The sequence below is a fragment of the Amphiura filiformis genome, chromosome 12, assembly GCF_039555335.1.
Source record: "Amphiura filiformis chromosome 12, Afil_fr2py, whole genome shotgun sequence".
NCBI classification, from domain to species: domain Eukaryota; kingdom Metazoa; phylum Echinodermata; class Ophiuroidea; order Amphilepidida; family Amphiuridae; genus Amphiura; species Amphiura filiformis.
Window position 1 is genome coordinate 42,954,929 of NC_092639.1, and position 20,943 is coordinate 42,975,871.

Consider the following 20,943-nt stretch of genomic DNA (forward strand, 5'->3'; position numbering starts at 1 on the left):
ACATCATTTGTATTATCAATCATCATCATCATCATCATCATCATCATCATCATCATCATCTTCTTCTTCTTCTTCTTCTTCATCATCATCATCACCATCATCATCATCATCATCATCATCATCATCATCATCATCATCATCATCAACAACAACAACAACAACAACAACAACACCATCATCATCAACAACAACAACAACAACAACAACAACAACAACACCATCATCATCAACAACAACAACAACAACAACAACACCATCATCATCACCATCATCGTCATCATCATCATTTACACTATAGCCACAGAAATAGAAATCTTACATTAACTGCAAGTCATCAGAAAAACAAAATATCACTGCGCGCTCAGTTTGCAACAACAACATCAACTGCTAGATTATGTTCAAATGAAAAAGTATATTATGAAAAAATACTAATAGTACTAGTACCCTGTTCCGCCTGAATTGTCAAAAAGTGGCTGAAAAGAACAAAACAGTGGGCCATTGTGCCGAAAGATGGGAGAACATGTACCCTACCCCATCACCCCTTTCTCTCTGGGATTGACGCCCATGGAGAGAAACGGAGTTGACTAAAAACACACCACCCAGCCGAAGTATTCTCTAACGCACAGCGTCCGTCGTACGTTTTGATCGAATTTGCGATACCGTCCATCACTAGTCACGGTCAAATGGTCAATCTTAGACGTGTAAGAATTCTTAGGCGTGTAAAATCTTAGGCGTCTAAGATTTCATTGGTCAATAATTGAATACGCCTAAGATGATTGGTTGTTTGGGATTTCTGGTCCTGTGATTCGTTGATTTAAGTCTACCGCGAAATTCTTAGACACCTAAGATTGCATCTTAGACGCCTAAGAATGCATCTTAAACGTCTAAGATTGCATCTTAGACGTCTAAGGTTAGGCGTATTCTTAGGCGTATTCTTAGGCGTATTTTGAAGGTTTCCGCCATCCATACGATTTAGTAGACAACGCCAAACATTGCAAGATCACTGATTTATAGCCGATATGCGTATTACGTTGTTTTGCATCACGAGTACCAAAAATGGCCATGCCTCACTTAACAAGTTTCTTAGACAAGTTCCTAAATGCCTTGTGTTGCTTGACCAAATATCCGGGTACATTAGATTATGTACGGTTCAGATTGGAGTATCACATCCATATCATAAGTAATTTTTGAAACCGTCTTAGTTTCAACCTACGAGATCCTTTCGGTAAGATCTTATGGAACAATAGGCTATAGTACTAGTTGAACTTATTCTACTCATACAAGCTTCGTTTGAGTATGTCAGCCCCTTTCTCTCCTATCATTATACTAGGCACATTGGTGTTCCCCGAGGTCAAATGAGGCATAATTGATGCGTCAATTACACGAAGGCCTTTGATTCCATGGACCCTAAATATAAAATAAGATTAAAAAAAACCATTAATAGTGATATTTATATCGAAGCTGGATACGATTACGAAGGGCAAATTGTTGTTGCTGCTACATGTACTAGTATAAAGATAACTTATTTTTAGTTCTCTAGTTGTTTATGTAAACCAGTGTCATATAGGTCTACATAATAAATATACTCCACTCAATTCACACGACTGGGCTGGGAAAGGGGACTCAATATCCAATATGGTACTAGCTTGAGGTACTAAATTTCGAAAAAAACCTGTAAAGGGTTGTAATTAAACAGAATAATATAATATCTTCAAGGCTGAGTTGAAATAAACTTTACATAAAGGTACATGCTGATTAGTCAGGAAAAACAAAGTCTTCGCATTAACAAATTAAGGTAAACCGTGACGTTGTGAAGCCGAAAACGAAAAAATCTTTTGAAGTATCCTGGGGCATTCAGAACTAAGGCTTTCAGAGAAGAGGAGCAAACAGAAGCCAAACTGATAAAGGGGTGCGAAATGGGGAGGCCTTCGTATTCGGTCACAGTCAGTGAGTGAATTCGAATGTGTGTAGCCTACCTCAACTGTGGGTCGACTACGGCAGTATCATCATCACTAGCGCCCATTTTACAAGTACCAACAGGATGGTATGATGTGTGCGCAAAATGACGTGCAAATTCACTAAGATTCGCGTCGGAAAACTCCTCGTGCTCGCTGTCGGACATTTGCAGACTGATTATTTTGGTCTGTGAAAACAAACATGCGTATTATATATACTATTAAATCTTTTCTTCATTAAAACACTTTCAACCCACTTTCAGGGACCCGTCGAGAACAAAAAAAAATCTGAAAATGCCCTTAAACCATTTTCCTCTTTTAAAATATGAAAAAAAAACCCATATATTACGTTGGTCTTGAAATCACGTCCCATTGGATTTGTACGGAATTCCTTATTCCCGGCCATCAAAAATTTTGATTTGACTCTGACATGAAAACGTAGTGTCATAGCTTATTCATTGTAGAGGTTATCTGGTACATTAGGGTGCAACAAACTTACACGAATTACAGTGTAGATTGAGACTAACGGTTCCCTGAATGTCCCTTTAATATTCGATATAATAAACTCCTCAACAAAAGTTTGGAAAGTTTCTTCAATCATCTATATCTCAGACTATTTGTGTTCACATATCGTGTTAAATATCAATGGAGAGCTACTTTGTTCCCTTTATATTTGAAACAATCCCCTTTTTCACGCCTGATACACGTCTTGTGAATGCCTCAAGCAGAATGTGCCAAATTGACCATTATTCTGTGCAGCAAGCTGCAATCCCATATCTTCACAACTGGGACCTAATGCAATCCTCCAAGATGACAACGCTCGCCCCCACAGAGCCAGAGTAGTCAACGACTATCTATAGAATATGGGAGTAGAGATAATGGAATGGCCTGCGATCAGCCCAGATCTCAACACGATTGACCACTTGTTGGATCAGATTGGTCGTGCTGTACGTGCCAGAGTAGCTAATGAGTTTCAATTTAAACCATGTCGAAATGACCTGCGACAAATCCTGGTTGAAGAATGGAATGCCATCCCACACCACCCACTATTGAATTTAGTGACTAGTTTTTTCTGAGCACAGAATCATGGTCAGTTTGGCACATTCTGTTTGAGACCCCACTACATTCACAACACGTGTACTCAGCCGTGATTGTGTCAAATGTAGTGTCATTGTAAAGTGGAATAAGTTCATATATATCATGTATAAAAAATTTCCCAAACTTTTGTTGAAAAGTTTATATCCTTATGACCATTTCACAAATCAATTGAATATAAGCAGGGAATCTTCTATTTCTGGAAGGGTGAGTGAGTCATGCTAAAATAAGACTAAATCTTATGTAGTCGTTAGAATACAGTAATTAACATATCTCACAATGCAGTGGGTGATGGCGGGAAGACCATCCCACCCATAAATGTTTATGACAAAACCATCCCACCCATAATGTTTATGGTAATCTACCCGACATTGCATTGCCCTTAATGCACTCTCGCCCATTTAAGTATGCCACCAAAATGGTGTCAAGATTTTGCCTACTATGTCTAACCAGGTGTCCAACCTACCACAGTACTTACTTCAGATGGCGCATTGCATTAGTTTGCAAAAGCTTGTTGGTAAATCGAAAAGACTGAAAATAAATAAATAATATAGGGCCTACATTACAAGCATATATAATGAAACTATAAATACTTTCATAACTTATTATTGTTTATAAGATAAAATATTGGCAAACGCATTATTGATTGTGCATTATTCACTTATAATCCGCAAGCACACCAGGTCGCGTGAAACTTAAATCACGGTGCAGCTTAAAGTTAAGTAAATACGGTATATCATACCTCACAAAATGTTGTCAGATCTTGTGGATCCTTCAGGTAGTTTGGTTGAATAACAGGTGGTAATAGAGGGTCTGATGATCGTAGTTTGATGTATCCGATACTTTTAGGATGGGAAGGTGTTACGTGAATGCAAAGACCTTTTTTGCTCGGGCGCTCTTCTTTTGGAAAACCGTATCCAAAAAATGGATAAAATCTGTCAATTACCAAATCAAATGAAATCGCTTTGGATGGATTATTGGGCTATTCCAGTTGAAACCCATACAGCGTCTATCTGGATTATCTGAATGGGTGACTCCATTTGGAATCCCTGTGTGAGAGATTAAGTTCATGTCTTCCATGGGGGTGTTTGGATTTCAGCTGGAATAGCCTATTCATCGGCATAAAAAGTGAACTTATTTTAAATTATACTTTTTGTTTCTACTTTTATTGCATTATATTTGTGATTAATTCATGTATGTAGATTACTCAAAATTTATGCAGAGGTATGTTAAATAATCAAAAGAAGGGTACCTTGGTGATTTGAGCTGAGATGCAAGTGCATCTGTTTCAGGATTAGGACCTTCTGGGTATAACTCAGGCTCGAATAGTAGCTGTACGTCAGGCCAAGATTCACCGGTCTGCTTGAAAGCAAACAAACGGTTAAAGCATATATGAGAGTCCAGATTACAATAAATAAAGGTCCGTTGTTTTATAATTAAGTATATTTAAAAAATAAATCCTTTACACCCAAATAATGTGCCAGAGACAGTAAAAACGTGCGCCTCACCCATTTATTTAAATCTTTTTACTGCCTACCACAAAATAGTACGCTTTAAAGAGAAATATAACTTTTTTTGCTAAAATATTAAAATATTAAGTTGTTTACTTCAAGGTGTAGCAGTGGGTATTGTGGAAATCGTGTACGCGTAACAACGTAATGTTTTGCGTAGAATGTGTTACGGCGTTTTTGTTATAAAGTTCAATGCCCCTGCCCTGGCAACTTAATATAAGGTCTATTGAATAATGTGACGTGGAGGTAATATTATGCCCGATAAAGGGCAACATTGGAATCACTATCCGATTCCTCCAAGGCTTGAAACGATATTCTATAAACAATCATTAAAGTATGGCACATGCATTATACCTCAATTGCCCTTCGAAGATATCCAAAGCCACCACTGGCGTGATCTCTCAACACCTTTATATTAAAAAGACAGTGTAACGGAAAAGTAATTTTATTATTGCTTCTCGCATTTGGTATTATATCAAATTATATAAGTTCTTGAATTGAAATAGAAAGGTCAGTTTTTGTATGGAAAACGAGATGAATGCATCTAAGTATGGGCTAAACTTTAAGTTAATCTGATCTGAGCGGTTCCTAAATAGGTCTATAAGAAATTTCAAATTTTCTGTCCTGAAATACTCGTATCAGTGTTTCATAAAGTTAAGTAACGTAGTTGAAGTAACAATGTTTTATAATTAGTTGAACAATTGAAGTAGTAAATTTAGGAACGCCGATCAATGGCTCGTGAAATGACAAAAAATAATAGATAGAAACGCATGTTTCAGATTGTTATGTATTGGGGGCTTGTTACATATTGTCACATACCTTGTCAGATGTTAGTACATCGGCTTCTTCACACACAGTAGCTCTTAATTCGACAAACATGTGATCCTTGTAAAATAGATAAGGGGATTTAGAGACATTTTGGCGAATCCTAAAGGTTATAAATTGTGCACTGTAAAGCAAATATAGATAATCATTATGCTCTACAGGCTTTTTTTTTCTGAAGTTCGCCCTGTTTTACAATAACAGAAAGTTATTGTTGGTACTTTTGTTTCTAATATTGGGCTATTTCAGAAAATAGACGCACACCCCCTATAGAGGAGTTCGGATTTCCAGACTTTTTGTCCAGTCTTTATTGTTGAAAATCCAGACTTTCAAAGTATTTGAATACGAACAACTCCAGCAAAATCCTAAATTTAAGGTCCTCATTTTGAGAAACACTGGTGTATTTCCGAACAAAACAAGACATGTGCATACCTGTAGATTACGTCCAACATGTAGATCAGCGATGCACTGAATACCTAATTCTGTCAGATGAGATTTCGGACCAATCCCAGAAAGCATCAAAATCTGAAGGGGAAAATATTATTATATCAAGCATCGTGACCACATTCATGCAATTCATCTTGTGTGTCGCCTTTATGTGTCTCAATATTTGAGTGCAATAACTGATATAAAAATAGTCCATCATGTATGCAGGAAAATAATTACTAATTGTGGTAGATGCACGTGTTTGTTCGTGAAATTTTTGTATTTTCATACTTCCACACATTTCATCTCATTAACTTTTGCTTAATGACAAAAACAATACAATCTTACCATAATTAGGAAAATGTTATTTATTTATTTATGTATCTAGGTATGTATTTATGTGTGTATGTTGATCAAAAGGCATTTTTCTATTTGATCTAAACAGAGAGAAACATACAAACACGAAAAGAAAGTTTTTGAAGTATAATTATGATTTGCATCAACAAAATGGTATGTTTTTAACTCCAAAAAGTAAAATATGAATGTGTTGGGGTGTGTTGGATGGGTGGGGTGTCTATATAGCATGATAATACACTTGATTTAACACAATATGGGTATACGGTTGTGCCAGTCATTTTCACCAAACCTGCATATCCACATTTTACCCTGCAAACAGAAATCAGACCTCTGCCCCTTCTGAGGGTTTAGTAAGTTCAAATAGCTATTGTCAAACATTGGTTTATTTGTCTCATCTTGTTTTGAGTTCACAGAACTTATTCCAGCATTATTTTAGAATTTAGCATGTCACATCCCTATAGCAAAACTGCCTGTCCAATATGATAGGTGGACGGATGCTAGCTAATACCTGGTCCAGTGCATGAGTGTAGGATGGCTAGGGTTGAATGTTTCTGTCGGTGTATTTAATCATAATGTTTGTGTGTAGCATGACAAAAATTGTTTTTTAACATAACGAAAAACAAGGTTACCATAATGACTGCAGTGACGGCAAATGATGCCTTCAGCTTTATGGAATACGACATTAGACAGTAGATATGTTCCCGTATTTCGTTAGCAAACAGGGGGTATCCTGTATCTAACAGGAATGTACAAAGAGCGCAGCGCTTGAAGATTGAGAAAAAATATGGGATAAATATTACACAAAATAAAATACATCCTATAGCCTATTAAGATTTATTCCGTTACAGACAGCGCGTGACCATAGCTGCACTAAAATGTTTAATATTAGCACTTAAGATGTGCAGAATGCTTAATATTAGCACTTTAGGGCTGGGTTTTTATGGTTTGTTATCTGCACACTAGAGCGCAAGCGGTGAAACCTTTTGTAATCACAAAACCCCTTGGTTGTTGTATTACTTATATCAAAGTTTTACCTTTAAAATATGTGCTTCTGTAACCACCGTTAAGTTCGGTCGCTCTCTAGCTGCTTTGAGGTATCCCTTGACAGTGTTGCTACGTTGCCCTGAGTGATCAATGTTCTTCTCTATTAAACCAAATCCAAGCTATATATAAACATATGAAGATAATAAGACCTTGTTGCATGTTTATATACCAAAATACGTGATAACTACTAATCTAATGAAATTGAAATCGGAGAATGCAGAGGTTTTTTACAATATTGTAATTAATTCTATAATACTAGTAATACTTATAGGCAAATAGAATCATACATACCGAGTGTCCACAATTTGTGTCGATCTCTTTATACCCAAGTTCAACACCTACAATGATATAAGCATAATGCATACATGAAGTCAGTAACAATACATACATGACATATGTACAAATAAACGGTATCCCATTTTGTGCATGTTTTAAAACATAAAAAGATAAAAATTCTTAGTTCTTTTCACATTCAAATCTATGTTTTCTTTTCTTGATGATCGGAGATATACAATATACATGGTGTATCAAAATAAAGTATACAATTTGAAAAATGCCACTAGATTTAAAAAGTATGAGATATTTGGCCAAAATACTTTAGTTGATAGCTTAATCAACATCTTGTCCTCCAATAACTGTAAATATAACTGTGACCATTATCAAGGACTCAGTGGCTATTCCAATTGACTTTGCCCACTGCATTTTTACACGCCTCACAAAAATAGCACCTGATTCTTTTTTAATTGTGGGAGCGCAAGATATTAATTCAGCTATCAACTAAAGTATTAATTTTGACCAAATACCTCAAACATTTTAATCTAGTGGCATTTTGCAAACTATATACTTTACTTTGATACCCCCTGTATATACTTTACCGTTGGCCAAGAGGAATGGCTAGCCACTGTAGATGCTCAAACACAATACAATACACCTTACCCTGGGGGTGTGGGGGTGTGGGTTTGTTTAAATGGTAATGTGAATATACACTAAAGCATCAAGGGAGGGCGAGTTAGCGCAGCGGTAATTCCCTCGCTTTGCACCACTGAGGTCCCGGGTTCAAGCCCCGGCGCGGCCCAAGGACTCATGTGCACTTGGTTTATCCCGATCCATGCTCGCTCTCGCAGGTTTTCTCCGGGATCTCCGGTTTCCTCCTGCTTTCAAAATCGGTGATTAGTTGTTTCGTTATCAAAACTTCCTTCACCCAATGGAATTTGGGGAGCTGCAGAAAATGGGTGGATGTTACAATCTAAGTGCGGATAGGTTTGCGCCAGGTTCGGCTGCAACTAGCCTAGTTGATGCGATCTGATTGTGATGATTCACCACGCAGCGTAATTACAGCGCTTTGAATCCTCTGGAAAAAGCGCTATATAAATTCCGAAATTTATTATTTATTTATTAATTTACAATGAAAAATGGTCCATTTTCTATCTATTGATCACACTGATTGAAACTCTTTTCAATATTATTATTATTATTATCACACTGGCGTAAAAATCAAAAATTGTTTTTGAAAAGTGCAGATTCTTTACTTTTAGCAAATTTTCCGAGAAACTAGAAAATTGGTCTATTTTGGGTCTCATTTACCGTCAAATTTGGTATGTTCTAAGTATGTCACACCTTTGTATGACAGGTAGATTATACACTCACAAAGAGTGGACTATAAAAATCACTTTTACCCAAAAAATATTTTACATAAAGGATTCGAATTACGTCCAGAAGAAAAACCTTTCGATCCGTATGCACAAAAGAGTTAGACGTGATCTTATTTCCTTAAAGTAGCTAGCAAATTTTAAAATTTAAATGCAAAGTTCAAAAATAATACAAAATAACTTAAGAAAATGCAAAGGAAAATGTCCTTTCTCCTGGTACTAAATTCCACTTACACCAGGTCTGACTTTAGACCCAGTCTAACTCTTTTGTGCATATACGGCCCTTCGAGTGGTAGTCTGTTACGGCCCTTCGAGTGGTAGTCTGTTACGGCCCTTTGAGTGGTAGTCTGTTAAATACCTGCTTTAATGAATGCAGATGTGGCATCTCCAATGTTCTCATCCTTCTTCTGTGGAGCATTTGTCACTTCTATTGGTCCTTCTTGGTGACGGAATGGATAGTATCTGTATCTGGAACTACGTATAAAATATGATTTCTTTGGATTATTATCAGTTGTCTTACAGAACCTTTACTGGTGCAATGAATAATATTCAATAGTTATAGTTATGGTTCGTCGTATAATGGTAAAGAGCTGATGATGGAATAAAGATTGAGAAGAAACTTGAGTAGAATAAATTACGTTTACTATTTGGGTCATTAATTGTTTGTGCTGTCTATATATGCCAGGGGTTCCCAACTATTCATGCTCGCTTAGAAAGCCTTCTATTGGCCTTGTTCCTCGTCAAGAACATAAAGAGAGCTATTGAAAAAAAATTACCCAAATATTAAGGTCAAAATCTTACTCTTACATAATTAAATATAGCAAGAATGTAGCATGTTATGTACTTGTGCCATAAGTCAATAGTTAAGTATCCTTACCCTCTGCAGTTTTCTAATTTAAGGAAGTAAGGGAAGACGTCTTTCCAACCCCATCCTGTACAACCTAATTTCTCCCAAGAATCGTAGTCAGCTGCGTCACCACGGACGTAATACAAGTGATTGATGGAGCTAGAGCCACCGAGAACCTAAGATAAAAGGTTAGATAATTATTAAATTGGTGTGACATACCGTTTCGTGTTTTTTTTTCATATTTAACACTAGGATCCACAACATGTTCATCTATCAGGGCACAGTTCTTTAATCCCAATACATTTGTACATTCATTGAATGACCTTTGAAAATTTGGTTACACAAACTCATACTCTGCAACTTGAGGTCAAATGTTTCACTATGGTTGTTTAATTTAGGTTATTAAACTATGGCATTGTGATGAGGTCATTGTGTAATTTATATCAATGCATGCTGACAGTTTATTATCACTATTTAAAGGAGGATTGTCCGATTTTATTCCAGACAAGTTGGTTCAAGTTGTCCCAAAATCCCAAACGTGCATTTCAAAGGCCCATTACATTATAGATCACTGGGACAAATGTGGACAATCCAGTAACACCAAAATCCTCATTTCTTTTATTCTAAAATATCTCATAAAGTGGAAACCAAACATTATGTCCTCTGCCTCATCAATATTTCAACCTATTTTGTTTTTAGTTTTTACGGTTCTCTAATATAATAATAGGGCTTATTCCAGATTCAGCATTTTCTCGTTGTACTTCATCTTCAGAAAACCAATTATTCCGTAGTGAACATAATTTTTTTGTCTCTTCTCAAAGAAGTATTTTTGGCCATAGTCCCAACATGGTCATAAAGGAGGCCCCATTTCAGTAGGGGAAATAGCCCAAAGTTGTCCAAAATTGTCAAAATAGCCAGTTACTCAAAGCCTTGCATTAAGTTGTCTAAATATTTTGCAAACTTGCACAAAGTTGTGTAAACTTTTCATATATTTTGCATACAATTGCGCAAACTCGAGGTTTATGCAAAGTTGCACACTATTGCAAACAATTTGGTACAGTCGAATGACAACTTTGTGCAGTTTAGCACAATTTTGCGAAATGTTAACCATTTATTTTGGTCAATTTTGGGCAATTTCCCCTTAAAGATATAAATCCATGACCTGGTTCATACCTTGCCACGTGGCCATGTAGCTATTCCGTCTCCTTTGTATCCTTTGTAAGCATGTTCTTGAGGTTCTGTCTGAATGAAATCACAAATTTTTAAAATAAGTACTATTATAAATAATCTTGAAGCTAATTTATACCAGTAATACTAATTCTGTTTTACAATACTGGCAGACGTACGTGTAGATGCAAAGGTCACGAGCAAATAATGTTTTACCTTCAGCATTGTATACTTGTAGAGGAAGGTTAAGGGAAATAATCAAGATAGATAGCTACAAGAGAATGTATGCAACTATAAAACAAATAATTGCAGTAAGCTATTCCTTCAGCGAATACTGCTGGTGTACTATTTAAAGAAAACGTTGAATAACACAGTGCGCAAGATAGAATTAAGGTACCAGTTATGTTCACCCCTTTAGTATACACAAAGACAAATATGTCAAAAATCAAACAAGTTACCTCTGATGTAAGACCTCATTTGTTGAAATTGGTTGAGAATTAAAACGATCATCTAAAATTAAAGAATTGGGTTTATAATAATAATGTTTAAGGAACGAAATCAGAAGTCGCACTTATATGTTCTATTAAACATAAATCAATGAAAGCACGACGCTTGTTTTCTTGCAGGAGAGCGCGTTGAGTACAATTCAATAGGGCATGCAATGGAGCAAATTGCTACTCAGTTTTGCATTTGCATCTTCCTTGGGTTTGGGGGGTCATCGTGGCTTAATTTCGTGGACGATTGAGGTCTTAAATCCAATAAATGATGCACCTATTGACTGCTGGTACCGATTTATAAGACATACATGTCTTTGGTTAAGATATACAGTGGTGTAATTCTTTTGCATACTAGCCTACAGTCGTCCCAAATGATGTTAAGCACTCTATATTATCATAGATCATAATATGCTGTACCATAATGATTCGTCTAGCCCCGGGGGGGTCACTCCCATTGGGGCCTGTACACCATCCGCGATAATGAAAACGCGTAAAAAGGGTAGTTTTTCGTGGGTAGGCACGATACGCGCGTAACGCGTTTAGGGTGTCAAAAACATGAAATATTGGAAAAAAGGGTAGCAAAATTGCAATTGCTAAATACGCGGAAATGAAATTTAGGGTATGAAATTTGATGCAAGGAATAAAATCCCTGTTTAGGGTATTGTTTTAGCCAAGGGTTAAATCCTTGTTTAGGGTGCTTTTCAAAAGTTGATTATCGCGGATGGTGTACAGGCCACAATGGGAGTGACCCCCCCGGGCGTCTAGCCTATTGGTACGATTTTATTTACGACAAACAATAATTATGAATAACTCATGTAATAATTTATATAGCCTACATTACCTTAAAATTCCAATCCACGCAAGTTTTCTTTAGTGCTGGTACATTCTTAGGGTCATATATTTCTGGATGGTTTTCATCAGATGGTCCTGCTTCTAACAATAACACAGAGATGTTTGGGTCCTCTGTCAGTCTTGATGCTATAACACAACCTGAACTACCAGCACCAATAACTACAAAATCATACGTCGCCATTGCCGAATAATTCTTAGATGTAAATACTATCGCCCGGGACTAGCGTTGATTGCGTTGACCGCCAGTGATCTCAGTTCAATAGTGACGTGTTTCCAAAGGGCTGTTAATAATCAGTATTGACAATGACGTGACCTTATCCAAACTTCACTAAACGTGGACACGTGTGTGGTGTCAAACCTATTTATTTTAAAGCCATATGGTGTAAAATACATTTGGTTCATATTTTAAATAGTATTTACCTTGTGCCAGGTTCCAACTTAAACCTAATTGGAATCAGCCATTTTTTGTAGGAAAACAGATATTGAATTACATGTATTAAATGTCTTAGGGGTGGCGCAATAATTATGTGTACCCGCCCAGCAAACACAAAACGTTTTCGACATCATTCGCAAAAGGTTATAAAAGGTTGTCAGAAAATGTTTAAATGTCGGGTTATATAAAGGGTATATTAAGGGTATAAAACGTTTTCATAACATTTAAAAACATTTTTTGATAATCTACTGCCCAACAAACACTAAATGTTTTACAGAAATCGTTTAAATGTCGGGTTATATAACATGTGTATAAAGGGTATAAAAACGTTTTAATATTTATAAACATTCCAAAAACATTTTTGAAAACTTGATACAAAACATTCTAAACAGAATGTTATTTTGGGGTTGAAAAAAATATTTTGCGCAGAATGATATTTTGGGGTTGAAAAAATATTTTGCGAAAAATGTTTGCCCAAAATATTTGCACTAACGTTTTAAAAACGTTTTCATGACCTTTATATAACCCGACATTTAAATGTTATTAAAACGTTTTGAATAAAACATTTTAAGAACATTTGTATGTTTGCTGAGTGCAAATATTTTAACATAATGTTATTTAAGTGTTGACAAAATATTTGGCCAAAAACGTTTGCGAAAATAGTTTACAATAACATTTTTAAAAACATTTAAAAAATATTGTTGTAGTGTGTTTTCATATAAAACGTTTTAAAATGTTTTCATGACCTTTATATAACCCGACATTTTAATGTTATTAAAACGTCTTTACCTAAACAAAAAGCCAAAATATAACGTTTTTGTGTTTGCTGGGCGGGTGGTTAATTATAGGGGGATCGAGGCAAAGAATATTTGGCGGCCAAAAGGAGGAGGGAAGCATTTTATGGCAGGTAGAAAGGGAGGGGGCAGGCATAAAAAATGAAATTTGTCCGAAACGATCAAGCGAATCTGTACATGCTGTTCAGTGAAATACATTAATGTATTATTCAATTTAAGTGACAGGAAATAAAAACTGTCGGTGTATTTTTTTTGCATTCAGGGAAAACACTGAAATACTGTCCACTTATTTTCAAACTGAAATAGAAAAAATCAAATCAAATTGACTCTAAAGATTTTGAAATTTTGATGTCTCTATTGTTCAAATGCGTAATGTTATACATCGCTTTCTTGTTTAACCCTCATTGCTCATACGAAAGACCGGAAGTGACGCTTTTCATCCTAAGGGGCTGTGCAATAATTATGAGCCCCCGGGGGAGGGTAAAATCGCCCCCCCCTGAACGCCCGCCAAAAATCGCTTCCCCCCCCTCTCTCGGCCCGCCAAAACTCTTTGCCCCCCCTTGAACATGCCAATTTTTTTTGATCCCAAATTGCAAACCTTAAATGGTCTAGATGTATGTTGCGAGCGCAGCGAGCAGAAAAATTTGCATATTTAAGCGTTTCCTTACTGTTTTCCTAAGCCTTTTTAGAGCGTTTTATTAAAAAGGCGCCCCATGAATGCGTGCCAAAATCGCTTGTCCCCCCCCCTCGCCAAAAATTGCTTGCCCCCCTCTTTCGGCTCGCCCAAAAAATTCTTGCCCCCCCAATTTTACCCTCCCCAGGGTTCATAATTATTGCACAGCCCCTAAATTATTTTATAAAATCAATACCCCCCCGGCCCATTTGAACGCGAAACTTCACTTCATTGAAACTTAATATGATCAATTTCAATAAGAACGTTTCAAATGGGACCAAGTTTTAAAAATGGAGCACAGTTGGGGGCTTTTTGAAACTTGCTTTGTTCCGTTGGTAACGTACGGTACCGGTAGATCATTATACTGCACACGAGACCTAAATTGCCAAATAAATTGATGATTGATCAATAGATGGATAGTTGTGTCCTGTGTCTTGTGATACCTCGTTTGGCACGATGTGATTTTATGCACTGACGTTATACCAATTTGAATAGGGAAAGGGATCATTTCAAAAGTAACACAATTGGAATATTTCTTCCTTCAAGGAAACTACCATCGTCTTTTTTAAAGGCCTCATTACAGCGTGACCAATCAACATGCACTCCCGGCATGCACTCGATATACTCACAATTAAGGCCAAATAAAAAAAATAAACATGTTTCACGTCCCCTCCCGCTTCCTTTTTTGAGGTTTTTCCTCAAATATATTTTTATTTTTTGAAATTTAGCTATAACTTTTCAAAAAATATGTCTAGGAAGTTGGGATGCTTTCTATAGCTTTGTTAAGATACAAGAAACATTTTAGGAAGGTTTTGTGATCATTAGAGGGGGTGTAACTCCCAGAACAACAAATAAAAAAGGGCCTCCTCCTTTTTCTAGGCATTATTGTATACGCTAAAACAGCTCTAAGTATGGGTATTTACACCAATTTTGCGATAAAAAATAGAAAATAAAAGCCCCCTCTTCCTCCTTTTTTTTCGAAAACCCGGACGTGAAACATGTTTTATTTTTTACATGGCCTAATAGGTATGTGTTATTTTGGGAGAAAATACTATGTAAACTTTGTCAATTTAGGCTAAGTGTCTTTAAGGTTATTCATTATTTTAAACTGTTGTGATTTGGTAGTTCACAGCATCTTACGAATGGTAGTGAGCTTTGACAAAAACTGCATTGCTCAATTCATAGCGAGCGTGTAGTAGAATTAAAATATCACAGATATACTTTTATAGGTGCTGCGGTTCTTGAGTTACGTTGTAAAGAGGGCTGAAACAACAACACTTTTGTAAAACGTACATAACTCATAAACAACAATAAATTAAGCAAATTTGCAAAGTATACGATTTGTAGAATGAACTTTTGCAAAACATCAAGGTGTTAATTTTCAATAATATATTGATCTGGGTAATGAAAATCGATTTTTAGGCTGCTTCGACCAACAATACCTCGTCTACCCTTAAGATGTTGCATTTGCTTTATTAAGTGTATCATGGACACTTTTTATACCGTTGAATAATAATTATGTGATGTCCACCAACCGTACATAAAATAAGAAGTCTGTCTCAATGCATAAGCATAATGACATGTTGTGTTGACTCTCTGTGCACCCAACTGAATTGTAATCAATATTGTTACATAAAACTCCAAACTGGCACTTCCCTGAACTGAGTTAGTGAGTTCATGACCTTAAACTTGAAGGAGCAACACCAGGGAGAGGATACGACCAACTAGTGTTTCTTTTGTCATGCGCACTAGGTGGTTATTTAATTATATTGTTGTTTTGCGGAAACCAAGGCAACCAAATTGGAATCCCTTCGAAACCAACACATGCCTGGGCCTAATGATCATGCTGATGACAGTCTCCTACGTGCATGCATGCCTATTGTGAATGTAAAAGGAAGTGTTACATAGGCTATCAGAGAAGTGAAGGCATACAATGAGAATGGATTGATTGTAATGAAGCTTAATGAGACAAGCTGGATTTGTTCATAATTTCATGATTTTAACTTTACGAAAGTGAACTGAGTGCACAGTAATATAGCTTGATAACATCGTAATCGCAACTGCACGGAAGTTGGGAAATGTTTTGTTATTGCAACAGAGTTTCACCTATGGTTTCACAAGTTACTTAACATGTTAGTGTGTTATTGTGTGTATCACATTTACATTGATTAGTGCGCTGAGCTATGGAATGATTTAACTGTTAGACATTAGACGGAATGCCTAAACATGTGTGTTAAGGAGTTTTTCTCTTTAAGTCATAGAAGTTGTGAATCGTATACTTGGTCGTCTTTGTGTAAAAATGGAGCCTACTACATACGTTCCAAATAATGTTCCAGTTATGACTGAAGACACGATCTTGCTCCTATCTTGCTGTCTTGCCGCTGGTGTATTTCTCGGCTTTGTTCTGGGGATAATGTACTTTCAAATATCTACTCATAGACGAGAAATGGAGCTACTACATCTAGCTGCACAATTCAGCATGAATCAGAGAACTAACGTGATTGAGAATATTACAGAAGCTAAACATGACAATTCAGAGAACTGTACGTGTCAGATGTCTCGTCAAGCATCAAATGAGACAAGCACTGCTCAAGTTGAATGTGAACATGATAATGCAGTTATTAATTTAGCAAATACCTGTGGAAAGCCTGAAGGAATGATATCAGCAGATACCCATCACGAAGGAACATCATCCTCACGTGCTGTGCCCTGTTCTGATTATAATTCAAGTCAAGAACCTCACTGTTACACTAACCCATCATTTGATAGCACAATTATTTAATGAAATTATACTATGATCAGTATTGATCACCTCGAAATAGGCAAGAACTATTTGTTTTTTTATTGTACTGCACGAGTCCCAATTTACGCTGGCGTAAAAGCACGGGTCAGCTGTTATACGTACCTACGTATATAAGTATACCTACTGGAATGCTAGCTGAACCACCATCCTTTAGGAATGGGAGAATACATTCCATGGTGTCAACAGCCAAACTATTACAGAACATGACTCTCTTGAAGAGTCATAATTTCTTGACTCCGTCGACGACTCTGAATGTAGAGTCAATTGACTCCACGGGTAGAGTCAACTGACTCTCTTGTGACAACCAGGTGACTCCTTTTGAAAGTCAGTGCTAGTTTACTCCACTAATAGAGTCACTTGACTCTATTCTGGCTATCAGTGATTGGTGTATTAATTGGACAAACAGGAAGTCAAACATTAACTTGAACTGTATTATGCAACAACATGTCTTGTACGAAAGTAAAAGTTGTAAAAGTTCCAATGCATTACAGAATATACATCTACCCGGAAATCAAGTTGCTGTAAGTCATCCGTGGGTAAAAGAAATGCCGAAGATGAGTGACTTCTGGGGCCACATTTAAATGTTTTATAGTGCGAGGGTCTGTCGGTAGTAGTATTGGGGTTTTCTTTGTTTTTTTTCTTGTTTTTTCTTCTTTGTTTTTTTTCAATCTTAAAATCAACAAAAACACTCCCACAAAATTTTTTTGAAATGTTGGTCGGCATTCATTTGTATTGGAATCACCCCCCCCCCACACACACACACACACATATTTCGTAAAATCTGGGTCGGTCGGCCCCCTAAAACGTGGTTTTATGGTTTTATCGTCGCCTTGTCCATACTGCACCAAAAAGTACCCGTTCACTTAGAAATAAATCCTAATTTTCAAACAAACTGGACCATATTTGGGTAAATTTATGTATTACTATATATGACACCCCATTGATACAATGTGACCACAAGAAGTAAAGTTAGAAGCAATTGATCAGACTAAGGTCCAGTTTTAAACGTAATAAACTAGTGCTTGTAACTTATGGTTTAGTTTTAAAATAAGTAATTTCTTTCAAGTGTACGGATACTTTTTGACGCAGTACTTTGAATTAACTCTCTGGGATTAAATGCTAATCATCATCATTTCAAAATCATTTTCTTAACAGTAATTGTTGTTATCATTGCAATGGAAACAAATATTTAGAGTCAAATTTCTTTTCATATATAAACATGAACTTGGTTGTACTTTTTTATTTCTATTTCATGATAATATTATGTGATACGATCAAGCAAAATCAGTCGGAACTAGGAAATAATGATTTTGAGATATAGCCAAACAAAGGAAATATTTCCTTTTTGTTTTCTCTTGTTTTGGGAACTCTTTAATTGCTCATATCTTTGGAACTAGTTGTTCAATTTCAATGGGGTTATCTGCAAAATGTAACTTTGTAAATGCTTAGTACTATCCTATAAGAAACTGAAAATTTATTATTTCCGATTTCCGACTGATTTTGCTTGATCGCATCACATATACCCTGGTTTTTTATTCTTCAATCCATATAAGGAATATAATCTTAAACCGTTAAACGTGCACCTGCAGATTTATATAATTCATAAATAAGTCATAAATGTGCTGATCGAGCTGTTATTCAATTAGACATTGAATCATATGAGAAGTCCCTACTAAGGTAATAAGGGAATTCCCCAAACAAGAATGCATGTACATGAGCTTTCTGTAAATATCTTTTGTTGCAATAACAATATCATTTAGATCTGTTTAATACTTGATCTCTAAAATCACCCAGTATGTTTCAATGTAAATTAGAAAGGTGTAAACAAGATTTATTATTTAAAGTGGAGAAATTCCGATTGGAGAAAAGCTTTTGTTGAAAATAACAAAATTTGACGAAAGGTTGTGTTTAAATGCTAATCATCATCATTTCAAAATCATTTTCTTAACAGTAATTGTTGTTATCATTGCAATGGAAACAAATATTTAGAGTCAAATTTCTTTTCATATATAAACATGAACTTGGTTGTACTTTTTTATTTCTATTTCATGATAATATTATGTGATACGATCAAGCAAAATCAGTCGGAACTAGGAAATAATGATTTTGAGATATAGCCAAACAAAGGAAATATTTCCTTTTGTTTTCTCTTGTTTTGGGAACTCTTTAATTGCTCATATCTTTGGAACTAGTTGTTCAATTTCAATGGGGTTATCTGCAAAATGTAACTTTGTAAATGCTTAGTACTATCCTATAAGAAACTGAAAATTTATTATTTCCGATTTCCGACTGATTTTGCTTGATCGCATCACATATACCCTGGTTTTTTATTCTTCAATCCATATAAGGAATATAATGTTAAACCGTTAAACGTGCACCTGCAGATTTATATAATTCATAAATAAGTCATAAATGTGCTGATCGAGCTGTTATTCAATTTGACATTGAATCATATGAGAAGTCCCTACTAAGGTAATAAGGGAATTCCCCAAACAAGAATGCATGTACATGAGCTTTCTGTAAATATCTTTTGTTGCAATAACAATATCATTTAGATCTGTTTAATACTTGATCTCTAAAATCACCCAGTATGTTTCAATGTAAATTAGAAAGGTGTAAACAAGATTTATTATTTAAAGTGGAGAAATTCCGATTGGAGAAAAGCTTTTGTTGAAAATAACAACATTTGACGAAAGGTTGTGTTGTGCTGTATATATGCCATTAAAGTGCTACTAATTCGGCAACTGAACGAAGGGGAAACTGACTTGCGCTAAAAGTGTGCAACTTTCCCCAAATAGGATTTTTTTTAGTCTTCTGTCGCCAAGCTGAAATCTGGTTTATGAAACAACGTGTTTGTCATTGTAAATGAAAGAGGTAATTGGTGCAAGTAACACCATTCTTTTGTCTTCTGTGCAAGGAATCTGTATGCAAATGGTTTATAATCCCTATATCTTCAAGTCTACAGTGGACTTCATGGGACACATAATTGGATATAAATTAGTCAGAGAAACTGATCACTGATCAACAACAATAACAAGATATTTGATTGAGTATACCATTGTATAATCCGTTCTAGTATTTAAAATCTTACGGCAGTGATAGTTAGATGTTTTATATTGTCCAATACTCTTAATGAAATAAATCATTTGTGTTGAATTATTATACATGTACGTAGATTAGTGTGTTCGTTGTGTATATTTTCGTTAACTTGGAATATTAATACAGCGACGATTTTGCCGAGCCGCTAGAAAGTGCTGAAAATAGAGAGGATAATAGGGCATCACATGTCCCTCCCTCAGATTCACGCCCATAGCAATGTACACCCCTCCCCATATATTTAGGATCTACACCAGGCCCAAAAATAACCTCGTCATTTATAGTCATCCTTGCTGTTAAACAACCTGAAAAATTTTGATTATTCTGAAATATACATTTTCTCATTTGACACCCTGTTCGTGAAAATCGATCAAGCATTGACCAAGATAATGCGTCTCCAAACCGTCAAACCCCAAAATCAAAAGTTGCAATTTCAACGACGGATTTTCAATGGGAACGCACCACGGGCCAATCAATATAGCAAACAATGTAACATGCACAATTGAATCGTTGAAATTGCATCTTTTGATTTTGGGGTTTGAGGATTTGGAGGGGCATTATGTTGGTCAATTCTTGCTCGATTTTCACGAACAGGGTGTGAAATGAGAAAGCAAAGTCCAATTAACAACATGTATATTTCAGAATATTCCAAAATTATCAGGTTGTTGAACAGCAAGGATGACTATAACTGACGAGTTTCTTTTTGTGCCTGGTGTATTGCATCATGTTAACTATAAAGCAATATCAAAATAATATTGAAAAAAAATATGTTGACAAATTGGAGTAAATACCAGCCCATAAGGGTAAATCCTAATCCTATACTGGGTGCATCAAAATAATTGGTAACCATCAATGGTGATGTTTATTGAAAACATGCCTCTTCCAAATGCAACATTGGACACTAGCGAAATGTCCAGAATGT

General features: G+C 35.9%; 1 protein-coding gene and 1 long non-coding RNA gene across 2 annotated transcripts; both read right to left on the minus strand.

Annotated features, from left to right (window-relative positions):
- Positions 1 to 3,527: 3,527 nt before the first annotated feature.
- Positions 3,528 to 4,411, minus strand: LOC140166241 (uncharacterized). Its single transcript, XR_011860833.1, has 3 exons — positions 4,303 to 4,411; positions 3,793 to 3,985; positions 3,528 to 3,581 (listed from the first exon to the last, which is right to left on the minus strand). It is a non-coding gene; the product is annotated as an uncharacterized lncRNA (long non-coding RNA).
- A 1,826-nt stretch (positions 4,412 to 6,237) lies between these two features.
- LOC140165527 (alcohol dehydrogenase [acceptor]-like) lies at positions 6,238 to 12,486 on the minus strand. The gene is made up of 7 exons (XM_072188812.1): positions 12,212 to 12,486; positions 10,880 to 10,948; positions 9,737 to 9,882; positions 9,218 to 9,333; positions 7,502 to 7,548; positions 7,201 to 7,329; positions 6,238 to 6,246 (listed from the first exon to the last, which is right to left on the minus strand). The coding sequence occupies exons 1-7, from the start codon at positions 12,401 to 12,403 to the stop codon at positions 6,238 to 6,240; spliced, it is 708 nt and encodes a 235-aa protein (XP_072044913.1). The 5' UTR covers positions 12,404 to 12,486.
- Between the last annotated feature and the right edge of the window lie 8,457 nt (positions 12,487 to 20,943).